Source organism: Sus scrofa, chromosome 8, assembly GCF_000003025.6.
Source record: "Sus scrofa isolate TJ Tabasco breed Duroc chromosome 8, Sscrofa11.1, whole genome shotgun sequence".
Lineage (NCBI taxonomy): Eukaryota > Metazoa > Chordata > Mammalia > Artiodactyla > Suidae > Sus > Sus scrofa.
The window spans coordinates 131,186,250-131,199,121 of NC_010450.4; the positions used below are offsets into that span (position 1 = coordinate 131,186,250).

The window sequence follows — 12,872 nt, forward strand, 5'->3', positions numbered from 1 at the left end:
ACGGAAAGTTGCTTCAGGAAATAAAATTTTCCTTATAAGAAGTTATAAACAAGCAACTTAGGAAAGAGGGCAGAAGGACGTGAAGCAGGATGTCTTATTGGGAGAAGAGGACTCCGGAGGAAAAAGGAAACACTGGCTTAAGCAGAGTGGGATGAAGGGAGGCTTTATCCAGTGGATTAATTTCCGAACACTGCCTTTGTTAGAGGCAGAACTAGTCTCCTTGCATTTGAAATGAAGCAACGCAGACAACAGACTTTCTGATAGATCATTTAATTACAGATTATCCTATGAGAGAGAATGTTTTTCAGGCTGACAGAGCAAACAACAAAGGAAGGCTTTTGTGACACCCATAACCTATTTTTAGATGATACCTCTTCAAATGTTACCTATTCCATGAATTCTTAATGAATTTTTTTCTTAAAAAAAGCGGCATAACTTTGAACAGAATTTTATAAAGTACCATGATTTTGAATAGGATTTCATGCTATAGCCAGTGAAGTAGCATCCGTTCTCCCAGGAGGTGGGGTTTCTTGACTTAATTCCTGGCTCTGTTCTCCATCCAATGCGATCAGGTGGCTCCACTTTACACCACAAGTCACAGGTGACCAAGTATTTAACCTGTATCCTGCTGGGAGTGTCTAGTCACCATCGCTCTCACTGGAACTGCCACTGTCAGAGGATTCACTGCTGTCATGCTTTCTCGGAGGGTGAAACCTCCTGTTGGAAGGGGGCTTTCTGTACCCCCAGGAGCCTTTCCTTTGTGACATACCCTTACTCCGCGTATAATTATTTTGTCTGTAGTGTACATCGTGATTTTTTCTGCCATGTGTTATTATGGTCCCCTCATTATTGGGGTCGCTATGGGAACCCATTTCATTTTTGATGTTGTTATCAAGACCGCGAGAAGGAGTGAGCTGACCCTGACCTTTGCCCTTACTGGGAAAGCTTTGTTTTTCACTTGAGGTCACTTGACTCCTGTCAGAAGGTCCCGGACCTTTCCTACTGCTGCCTTTGCCATATTTGGGAATTTCATTATAATTCGTACTTTCAGCTCCATCACTGCTGCCACCTTTTCGTTTATCTTTTGAGGGTGCATGAGGGTAATGAAACTCTATTTTCCCTTGATGAGCATTTTGGCTGCTGCCATCCACTCTGTTTCCTTCTTTCCCAGGGAGTTTCTTGAAATCGGTGCTCCCTGTGATGCCATTGCCGCCCTCCACCAGGCTCACGTCGGCACCATTTGCCTCTTTGGCTGTTTTACCCCTGGTTCCAATGGTATCTCTGCCATTCCCTTCCTTCTCTGGGATCTCATTAGACCCTGGCCCTCTTGCATCAGGATGAATGGTCTCAGCTTCACTTGGGCTGGAAAACTCTGTTTGAATGTCTGTACCTTCTCGATCAGGACCAGTAGCTTCTCCTTTACCAGAAAGGTCCTTAAAAGGGGGGCCATCTCCACTGAAAGGAGAAATATCATTGTCCCCCCTCCCTTGAAGATCTGGGTAACCACTGCCTTCGAAATCACTGGGGACTTTTTTGACTTTGGGGAGCTGTTTTAGGTAGTCGGTGTTGTGTTGGAGACGGTGGGGACTTCTGCTTTTTACTGGAATATTCTGGGCTTGGGAACCTCTTGGATGATTCTTCTTAATATTCGATGGGGCTTTCGCATAGTTGGCAGCTGCTGGAATTTTGCTTAGAACATTCCTGGGTTTGTTCTCTTTGTTTTCTTCCCCCAAGAGCTCAATCACAGCCCCTGGCTCCATTGCATGTTGCATGTGATTTCTGATGAGAGCTGCGCCATACTCTTCTTGGTCCTGTAGTTTGCTGAGAGCGCTGTTTCTGTCTTCGGCCTTGTGGTTCTCAGAGGATTTAGGATAAATGGCCATCTTTAGGTCATTTTGGGCATTTTCTTTGTTTCCAATACTCTGGTCTTCATTCATTGTCTTTCTATTTCCAATAAGATTTTGGGCTTTAGTGCTTTTGTTATTTTCACTGTTTCCAGGAAGCGACAAGTTTTTCCCTTTTTCCTGGCCAGTGTTTTCTGTAGGTGCTTCTCTCTTGCCAGAATGGGGAAGAGCAATATCGCCTTTATTTTTTTCTTCCTGCTAAGGTGTAATTTTCCACATAAAGTCATTATTTTATGTTCAACTTTTAAAATGTAATCATTCTTAGGCAATACTAATAATTTAAAACAACCCCGCTGTATACTTCATAAAAAGACTATTAACTCAGTAGGGGTTTGATGGTAGAGATAATTCTGGAATGGCAAAGCAGGGTTCATGGAGAAGGAAGAAGGAGCAAGGATTGAAGGGTGGGTAAGATTCAAATATATGGAAGGAAAATCGTGAGGCTATCTTAAGAATAAGTGGCATATTCAAATGTTTGGAAATAGGAAACATTTGAAAAATAAATAAAATTACAAGGTTGGAGTAGAGAAATCCTAAAGAAGAGAATCCTAAAGAGAGAAATAAATTTGGAAATACAGATTAGGGCCTGATACTGAATTTCAGGAGGACAGAGTATGATCCTTGTCTTGTGACTAGTGAGCCAGGGTAAGGGAAATGGAGTTTCTTTCTTCCTTCCTTCCTTCCTTCCTCCCTACCTCCTTCCCTCTCTCTCTTTCTTTCTTGCTTTCTGGATTTTTTAGGGCCACATCCACAGCATGTGGAGGTTCCCAGGCTAGGGGTCCAATGGGAACTGCAGCCACCGGCCTACAGCAGAGCCACAGCAACGCGGGATCTGAGCCGCGTCTGCAACCTACACCACAGCTCACGGCAACGCCAGATCCTTAACCCACTGACTGAGCAAGGGCAGGGATCGAACCCACAACCTCATGGTTCCTAGTCGGATTAGTTTCTGCTCTGCCGGGAACTCCCTGGATTTCATCTTTCAAGTGTGATTACGTTCTCATTCTTTCTCCTCCCCCACCGCCCCTTCTCTCAGCTTTTGCCTTGGTCCTCAAGGGTGTAAATATTTTCCTCTCTTCCTTTTTTTTAACAGAAAAAAAAAAAAAAAAAACATAAGCAGAAGAATCCAGGGAATACTCAGCTTCTGACATCCAAACAAAGGATTTTGCCCCAAGTGTTGGTGACCCTAGCTGTTGTCTGAAAACGGATTCATTAATTTTTATTGTCTTCTTCTTTTTTCATGTAATAAACCAAATGTGATAGTCCAGATCAATAGTTCTCAAATTTAGCACTGGTCAGAACTATTTGGAAGGCTTCCTAAAACGAACTCTCCCCACTGGCCAGAGTTTCTGATTCCGTGGACTGGGGATGGGGATCTGGCATGTGCCTTTATGACAAGTTTCCAGCTGACATTGATGCTGCTGATCTGTAACCACCTTTCGAGAATTACTCTTCTTGATCACACATTGAAATAATGGGAGGTCTAGACAAGAAAAGTCCCTGAGAGAATAATGAGATGGAAAAGAGAAAGGAGAGAAGAGTAGCTCAGTGGATCCCTTTTGGGGGGAAGGTCTGTAAACATGGTGCCTCATAGGCTGCACGCTGCCAACCTGAAGTGCAGCCAACGTGCAAGGAGCTAGAACAATGTGGTCAAGAAGAAAGAGGGGCTGGGATGGAAGTGGCCCAGGCCACTCACTGTTTCTCTGAGAGTGCCCAGGAACTTTCCAGAGGGAATGAAGTGGCTCTTAAAAAGCAATGCATCCTTCCCCTACCAAAAGTAAGGTCCATTTCTGGTTTCTCCACCTCCTTGAACCTGGGCCGGCTTGTGATGTGCTTTGCCCAGTGGGCCAATGGTGGAGTGAGAGTGGGTCTAGGAAGCCTGGAAGCTTCTGTGCTTGCCTCCTGGAACTCAGGGATTGTACAGTGTACCCAGGGAATCATGAGAAATAGTAAACGGAATTGTTATTTAAAAAAAAAATAAACTTTTAAAAAGGAGCAATGCAGATGGAGCATGTGTACTAGGAACAAATGTGAGTTATGCACAAACAAAGACGGATCTGTAGTGTCCATGGGCACCAAGAGAGGCTGGGTCACTGCTGCCCCTGCCCCTCCCCAGACTGGGCTGTTTGGTCCTAAGCTATTGGAGCCAACATTGCCTTAGGCTTCCAGCAGGGGGCAGTGGTACACAAGTGGTCACGCAACGTTTTCCGGTCCATGTCTGAGGACCCCATGTCTTCCTCCCCACTCTGGCGCCAGCCACGTTTGTGCCCATGGCATGTGGTGGATGGCATAACCCACGCCCTGCTCCCTGCTGTGTGTGCATGCCACCTTAAGGGAGAAGGAAGGACCTGAGCCTTTTTATCCAAAAGAAACTGAAGGACATACTTAAAGAACTATTTCAATGATGAGAGAACCTTAAGTTTAAATGGATCAGATTTAAATTAATTTCCTTTCCCCTTTTATTAGCCCACGGGTTGGCACTCTTGAGACACCGAGCAATTCTAGGCAGGATAAACAACATGCTTTTCCTCCACCTCAAACTTGTAGAGGGAGCAAAAATTTACACCCCCACGACCTAGGCCTGGGAACTGGTGGGTAACATGAAATCAAAATAAGAGATTTTATTGAGGCATTGGGCTATGGAAGAAGCTGGGCTGGTTGCAACCTGTTCTGATCAATCTCTGAGGACTTCTTAAGTGGCAGAGGCAATAGTCCTACAGGGGGTGTGTGTGGGGGGGGCAAGGTGAGAGGGGCTGCCGAGAGGTCATATTCAAGGGTTTGCACAGACATGTGCTTTGTAAAACCCGGGACTCCAGGGACAAGGATATGGTTTTATTTTGTAGGGGATGCAGAGCTAGTGAAGGTGCATGAGCAGGAGATTAACCACATGAAAATCAGAGATGCAGGAGGAATTGTGGTGATGAAGAACAGTCAGGGGGAGGCTGCCATGTCCATGGAGCTGAATAATGTTGGAAGCAGTGGGGAGCTGTTTCATCAGCTCATGTTTCAACCTCAAGATACAAACTGTTTACAGAAGTCTCCTCTATTTTCACAAAGCTGGCTAATATGCCGTACATAATCTTGCAACATGTGCTATCTTTAAGACATAACTTAAATGACTTATTTGGGGGAGTTATCATGATTCATTGATCTTCCAAACTGGCAGGTGGATCCTGAAACTAGGAAAGAGTTTCTCATGAGGAAATAGAAAATAGAAAAATTTTAGAGTGAATTATTTCTGAATGAAAAAGAAACATTCGACTTTTTTTTTTTTTTTTTTTTTTGACTGCACCCACAGCATGTGGAAGTTCTCAGGCCAGGGGTCGAACCCGTGCGCAGAAGCAACCCAAGCCACTGCAGTGCTAATGCCAGACCCTTAACCCACTGTGCCACTTGGGAACTCCACACATGACATTTTAAGACATTAAATCTTGGAAAGTTGTCCGTAGACATTTATATTTTCCGTTACAACTAAGTTCATTTGCTCACTGGTCTCTTTTGAGTTAGACAAATGCATTATAATAATCCCTTAATTTTTTCCCTTTCCAGAGTTCCTATCATGGCTCAGTGGAAACAAATCTGACTAGGACCCATGAGGACACAGGTTTGATCCCTGGCCTTGCTCATCTGGCATTGCTGGGAGCTGTGGTGTAGGCTGCAGACACAACTTGGATCTGGCATTGCTGTGGCTGCAGTATAGGCCGGTGGCTACAGCTCTAATTAGACCCCTAGCCTGGGAACTTCCATATGTTGTGGGTGCAGCCCTAAAAAGACAAATAAAGAAACAAAAATTAATGGCTTAATTAATTTTTTCCTTTCCTTCCTATTCTGAAGTGGGAAGTTCTGTTTTCTCTTCGGTGCTTTTGCTGCTTTTAAAACAGTAGCACGTATACTAATGTGCTGTGCACATTTCTTGAAAGACTGAGTACATTTCTTTCATAAATAAAAACATGAAACAACTTTTAAAATGTGGTATGTGATGGTCCGTCGTTTTTTGCACTTGCTTATGTCAAATGACTTCTGCTTGCATGTTGACTGTGTGACGGTCGTAGAGTCAAAACATCAATTGGCTGATCTGCTTTCCTAACTCTGTGCCTTGGCTCTTATTATTCTCTTCATGAGAACAGCCTCTCCCACTCAACCGTTTGCTCAAAGCTTTCTCAGCCTCCTAGGCCTAGCTCAGTTATTTCCATGTCACATAGCTTTCCTTGAACACCAGACTAAGAACTAATCTTTTCTCCTCCAAGCCCTGAAGCACGATTTTTCTTTTTTTTTCTTTTTTTTTTTGTTATCACTCACAGAGCATTTTGCACATTCTGTCTCAGGTTATTATATATATTATTATGTATATAATTATATATTATGTATATTATATATATATAATTGGACCCCAGGCTAGGGGTCCAATTAGAGCTGTAGCCACCGGCCTACACTGCAGCCACAGCAATGCCAGATCCAAGCTGTGCCTGCAAAATATATATATATATATATATATATATATATATATATATATTAGGGCCACACCTGCAGCACATGGAGGTTCCCAGGCTAGGAGTCCAACCGGAGCTGTAGCTGACAGCCTACACCACAGCCACAATCACACCAGATCTGAGCTGCATCTGCAACCTACACCACAGCTCACGGCAACGCCAGAGCCTTAACCCACTGAGGGAGGCCAGGGATCGAACCCACATCCTCACAGATCCTAGTTGGGTTTGCTACTGCTGAGCCACAAGAGGAACTCCTGTGATCATTTTTGTAAATGCCTTTTTTTATTTCCCAACTCTAAAATCCTGGAGAGAAAACATTTTCTCAGTCACTTTGTCTCACAGAGTATCTTGCACAATAGAATGAGCTTAACACCTATTTGTTACAACCAGTAAGTTTAAAAGGCAATGAGCCTAAGAGCTGAGTCTACAGAACAAAGTAACATTCTGAAGGGGAACTACTACTTTCATGGGGAATGAAGCCAGATTTGGAGAAAGCAAACAGTCCTTTTGCTGATGGCATTTGAAACTATTTCTGGCTCTTTGGCCAATGAATCTACAAAAAGGACTGAGTGAAAAGAAAGATTGTTTTATTCCAATGAAAAGGCCCTTCTTGTTTCTCTTCCGAGAATCCTGACACAGATGTCGTCATCTGTGGAGTGAATTTAAGGGACACTAAAGTGTGTCCCATTTTAGGGCCGAATGATTTCCGTCTAATCGCTCCCCCTTCGTGAGCACAGAAGGTAGAAGACATCCAGAAAACCTCCTTCTAAAGGATCAGATTTGACTCAGAAGCAATAACATGAAAAACTCATGCCTGTCCAGGGCACCGCACCACACCTGCATGCCAGGTCCCGGGCACACAGGGGCCCATCAGTGCCCATCAGTGCCAGGAAGACCGGGCACAGGGTTCCATAGCAGAGACACCCCAGGAGCCTGGGACCCTGGGGGAGGGGGCAAAGCACCAGCCACATGCAGAAAGCCCAGAACAGGTGGATATAAATGTTGTCCCCCCTGCACTTTGTCCCGGAGTTAATCCAGCGTTTAGCTCATGATGAGAATCCCTAGGATGGCGCTTACCTTCATGCCAGTTTGATTTTTCCTCCCAGATGATGTGTAAACGTACTTAAAAATATAATACCCGTGTTTCTCATGGTGGCCCTTGTAGGTGATCTACAAAAACACAACATTATATTAAGATGGGTTTCTCTCCTCCTAGGAAGTTTTGCTTCTCTCTCTTTTTGGTTGTGCAAGAATATTTTTAACTTTTTAAGTCCACTTTCTGCATCTGACAAATGGTAGTACTTCTGATAACCACAGGGGGGCGCGGGTCAGCCAGCTCCCGAGGATAGCAGCTGGCTCTTCTCTTTTCTTGCTGTCTGGAAATCTGTTTTCCCTGAGAATGACGGTCAAACTGCTCTCTCTCCTGGAGTGTATCAAGTTTATCAGCAAATTTCAGTGGATATGGAGCCCTGAGAAATTTGCTCAAGTGGGAGGGGACAGGGGATGAGGAGGAAGGCAGATTTTGCAGGATTCACGCTGACGTCAAATTGGCAAACCTCACAGTGGAACCTTCGGGCTCCTAAGTGTGTGGTTTTTGCCTTTGTCATTTTCAGCTGCGATAGAGAACAGAAGATTGTTGGGTTTTAGGACAGACTTTTCTGAGACTGCCAGGAGGAACCGTGGTAGGCAGAAGCAGGCTGCAATTGGGTGACCTGAAAAACTCAGGGTTCTTGTTTAACTTTCTGGATGCACATGGAAAACCATCGCCAAGGGCGCAGAATTCCCCATGAAGGCTCCTTAATTCACTTCCCTTTGTTTCCCTCCTCACTTATCACTTTGCTCTCGCGTGCATGGGTGGGAAAATATGGCTTTCTAATAGCAATATTATTATTGCTAATAATAATAACTAGAATTTTTACTCATGCCTCTGAAGGAAGAAATCACATCAAAGAGAGACAAATTCCCATTCAGAAGGCTTTTCTCTTTTCTTCACACAGGATGTGAATACAAGGGCCAAAATTATGTTGTTTAATTTTCCATCTCCGTCCTAGGTACACAAGAACATTTTGACAGTGAAAATTTTCCTCCTATTGACTTTTCTCTTGACAGAGTTGGAAGGGGTGTGTTTGAGAAGAATAATTCTGTTTACCCTCTGTTTTTCCACACAGTCGTGCTTCGCTTTCTCAGCCTGTGGTTGAAAGGTCTGAAAGGAGGAAACAAGAAATAAAACTTCACGGCAAACATTTCTTCTTTCATTCATTTCGTCAAACAATAAACATGTCCTTTATTTTTCTCTCCCTGGGGTGTATTAGTCAATGTGGAAAATCATTCTAACCAAAAGAAGACGGAAGCACGAGTCGCATCTGTTCCCGAATTGAAGGAATCCTGAGGCCACTGTTCCTTCCCTGGAGGGGACAGGGCACTCTTCGCTACAGAGCCACCTTCGAGCGCCAGAGGATGGGGTGGCACTGCAGGTGAAAAAGCTTGGATGTCATTGGCATCCCCTGAAAAAGGTTTTACGGGCACACCAGGCGTGTTCAGTATCAGTGAGCCAAAACCAGAGCCCAGCGATGGGGGTTGCACGTGCCCTGATTGCACAGGTTCCGTGCTTTGCTATTGGAGTTAAGAAGTGATGCTCCCGATGGTCCCGCAAGAGTGAAACCACAGCCCTGCGCCTCCAGGAAGGAACACACCTGAGGCTGGGACTCGATTGTTGCTAGGCGCCTGGGCCGTTGTGTCCTTCAGGGAAAGGGAACCAAGGTAGCCTGCAGATTGTGACAAAGGCTCTCTCTTGATCTGACATGGAAGCATCAAAATATCTTGAAGGGACCTGGCTGGGGGGGTAAGAGGTAGCTACAGAACAGAGAATGTTCAGAAACTAAAAAGGGGTAGATGCAGGTGGCTCATTTCAGGCTCTGGGGATGCAATTTAGGTGTCACAGGAGAGCGAGCAGAGGAGAACCTGCAATCCTGGGGCAGGCTTGCCAGGGAAGGACGAGACGTGACCTTCCTGCGTTCTCCGCATTTTCTTATTTATTTTTCTTTATTTCCTTATTTCGTTTTGAAATTCCTAGGTTATCTCAGATGCGACAAGAGGAACCAGTGGGTGGCGCTGGCCGTATCTGAATGCACAGGCGGAAGCAGGCATCCGGATGCTGTCGGTGGGACCAGAGAGAGATTTGGTTCCCTCAACGGAATGATGAAATCAAGAAGCTCTGTCCACCTAGAGGGTGTTCTGCCTGAGAAAATCTTAAAATTCTGCATTTCCTCGCAATACAATATTGGTAACCAGCCTGCTTGCTTTCAGGGGCTAAGCTTCTCCTGTTCTCTCCAGGGTGGATTCCCCCCCTACAAGCCACATTCTCCAAGCTCCTCGGCCATCCGACTTCAGTCTGGGTTAGGCTGCCGGGAGGTCTGCCCTGAGACTGGAGGGTGAAGGAGAAGGAAGCCCAGGGTCTCCTTTTACTGGAGACAGCCTCTTACCAGTCCAGAGACGGCAGAAAAAAATCTGCCCACAGATCTTGTTAAAGTAACCCTAATCTTCCTGGTTAAGGAAGATAAGGACTTCCTAGTCCTAGTTAGACGATCCTTCACCCAAACCCCTTTGTCTTATCAATTCTTCACAAATGTATCGTTTCTTTGTCTAAAAGGCATAAGAGCTTCCAGCTCTGGTCCCTTCTTCATGTCCTCACGTCCTTGTGAAGACTTCCATGTACCTGTAAAATTTTAATAATATATGTATATATCTCCTGTTCAGCTGTCAGTTTTAATTTTCAGACCCAGCCAGGGACCCAAAGAGGGTTGAGGAAAAGCTTTCTCCCCCCGACAGAGTGAATTTGGATTCTAATTCCAAAACATATGGAAGTGACTTGGGATGTAGATACCACATATCTGCTACTAAATAATTTAAGCAGGTGCTCAAATAGAACCTGTGTCTGGAAGAGAACATCACGTTTGGGCATCTGTAATTCCACCTTTGTCTCTGCGTCCTCACCAGACCTCTCTCATTTGGAATCAGCACCCCCACTCCTTCAGCCCCCGCCCCTGAGTGGCCGTTCTCCAGCCCTTGAATGTGGCCCGAAAGCGGAGACGGTGTTTCTCTTGGGGGGAAGAAGGCTGGCACCCTCTCTGGACCAGGGGTCCCTGAGGGATGTTGACAGAGCGCCTTTACTGGAAAATGGTCAGAAGAGTGCCACTCTAGCTCTTCTTCGGGGTGTGTGGCTCGAAATAGACTCGTCCTCAGCTGGCGGGATGGAGCTGGGTCAGCAGGACCCACTCTGTCCACACCATGTCTAAGCACCGGCCTCTGGGGCCCTGGCGGAGCTGAGTGGGTTGTGTGCAGTGGCCCGGGCGTGTCTATTTTTAGCCTCCCACAGGACTGGGAGAGCACGTGTGCTGAGAAGGGACTTGCTTGCCTTCATTTCTTGCTTTCTATTTTTCCTTTTTAGGGCCACAGCCGCGGGATGTGGAAGTTCCCAGGCTGCTGGCCTACACCACAGCTCATGGCGATGCCAGAGCTGAGCCACATCTGGGACCTACACCACAACTCATGCCAACATTGGATCCTTAACCACTGAGCGAGGCCAGGGATGGAACCACATTCTCATGGATCCTAGCTGGGTTCTTAAGCTGCTGAGCCGCAGCGGGAACTCCACTTTGCTCAATTTCTGCTGTCCTCACTGGTTGGCATAGTTCCTCCCTGTCACTGGGTTCCCCAGTTGGTTACCCACTCTCTCAGGACCTGTGTGACAACGGAATGACCGCTCGTTTCCACGGTCCTCCAGTGGCAAAGGTTAAGATGTTTTGCAGGCATTTTCTAGTTAGCACGGTGTCTCCTTTACAGAAAATAGTGGTGAACAGTCAGCACTTTCACCAGATGAGTTAGTTGCATCCTGAGTGCTCATCCGGGAGAGTCAGAGGAAAGAAAAGTCACGAAGGGAAACTGGAGCTCGATTTGGGCGAAGCTTAAGGGGACTTTTCCCATCTTAACCTCGCAGATGAAGAGAAATTCACTAGCAGGCTCTCACAGGGTTGGGGTGCTGCAAGAATTACAGAAAAGCTCGAGTCTTGTTGTGCTGTCTTGTAGTTATAAAGTCTAGTTGCTTCATTGAGCATTCTAGTTGATTCTTTCAGTTTTCAGTAAAATATTGACACCTTCTTTTGACATATTAGCATTTGGGGACCTGAACAGTTGCTTGTTAGCATGAGCTGATTGATTTTCTCAATCAAATTGGTTTTCTCAAAAATAGTCTTTCTGCATCTACCCACCCCAAACTCCCTGTCCATCAAGGTCCTTCTGTATAGCACAGGGCACTATATCCAATCTCATGGGATAGAACATGACGGAAGATAGCGTGAGAAAAAAGACTATGACAAAATATAACTGGGTCACTATGCTGTGCCGCAGAAATTGATACCATAGTGGAAATCAACTGCGCTTTAATAAAAATAAATTTAAAAATAAAACAAACCGAAATATTCTTTCTGGTGTTTCTCTAAAGGCAACATGTGGGCATCTTTTAATTCTTCTCACATGTTTGTTGGGGCCTCCTTGGTGACAGACATTTGTGTCAAGTGCTAAATGCTTCCTCTTTGGTACTTTATTGTAAGTGAATTAGGTAAAGGCTACTCATTTTAAAAGACATTGTTTAAAAGAAAAATAGATACAGAGAGCAAGCGATTATATAATGTGTAACTGAATTCATAAATGCTTACTGGTGCCGCCCAGGTCAGACTGAAAAGGAAGAGTCCCAAACAGACGATTCGCATCTTTGAGAATCTCTGTGAAAAGACAATTATGTTTTTCCCTAAAACATTGCCAGTTATGCACTGCAGCCGTAACTCTAAATAAAACACAAAAGTCTATACACACATCCTTCCCCTTAGCAGTCCATTCCCTTTTGTTTAAAAAAAAAAACCAAACTATGCATACTTTATATCCAAGTGTAGAAACTTTAAGAAATTTCATGTCTAATTATTTCAAGGTGAAAATGAAAATTGTCCAATATTATTAAAACAATGAAGTCAAATAGAAATGGATTTTATGGACATATTTGTTTATTCTATTGTCAGCCCAAATTTCCCTTTTTGTCTTTAGAGAGACCATTTCATTGAATTCTTTCATAATTCAGTTATTTATAGAACTCATTTACATAACTCAGTTAATATAGCAACTCATAACAGACTCTTTAAATGAATCTGCCAGGGTAGCAGACTCTGCTGTGAGGAATGAAAGCTTATTCACTCCTGGCCTAATGCCCGAATAGATATCCTTGTATTCATGGGCGGTGCAGATGAGGTGGGAGCCGCCTGGGGGCTGGAGAGTAGTAATTGATGCACTACTTACATGAATAGCTAACATTCATGGAAATCTGAAATGAGCCAAGCCCTGCTGTAAGCATTTGATGTGTATTTGGTTAACTGAGCCTCACAGGGACCCTGCGGAGTTAGGAGGCATTCCTATTTCTGTTTTATAGATT

General features: G+C 44.7%; 1 protein-coding gene across 1 annotated transcript; it reads right to left on the bottom strand.

Moving 5' to 3' along the window:
* Nucleotides 314–12,169, bottom strand: MEPE (matrix extracellular phosphoglycoprotein). The gene is made up of 4 exons (XM_021101771.1): nt 12,109–12,169; nt 8,544–8,597; nt 7,472–7,564; nt 314–2,102 (listed from the first exon to the last, which is right to left on the bottom strand). Exons 1-4 carry the CDS (start codon nt 12,160–12,162, stop codon nt 639–641), a joined length of 1,665 nt encoding a protein of 554 aa, XP_020957430.1. The 5' UTR covers nt 12,163–12,169; the 3' UTR covers nt 314–638.

What these genes read in the sequence shown, in the direction of transcription:
- MEPE (XM_021101771.1), bottom strand. Translation starts at nt 12,162, where the DNA reads ATGCGAATCGTCTGTTTGGGACTCTTCCTTTTCAGTCTGACCTGGGCG. An exon ending in GTCTGACCTGGGCGGCACCA is followed by an intron (nt 8,598 to 12,108) that starts GTAAGCATTTAT and finishes TCCTCCTTTCAG; the next exon opens with ACCTTTCAACCACAGGCTGA. An exon ending in AAAATCAAACTGGCATGAAG is followed by an intron (nt 2,103 to 7,471) that starts GTAAGCGCCATC and finishes ATTACACCTTAG; the next exon opens with CAGGAAGAAAAAAATAAAGG.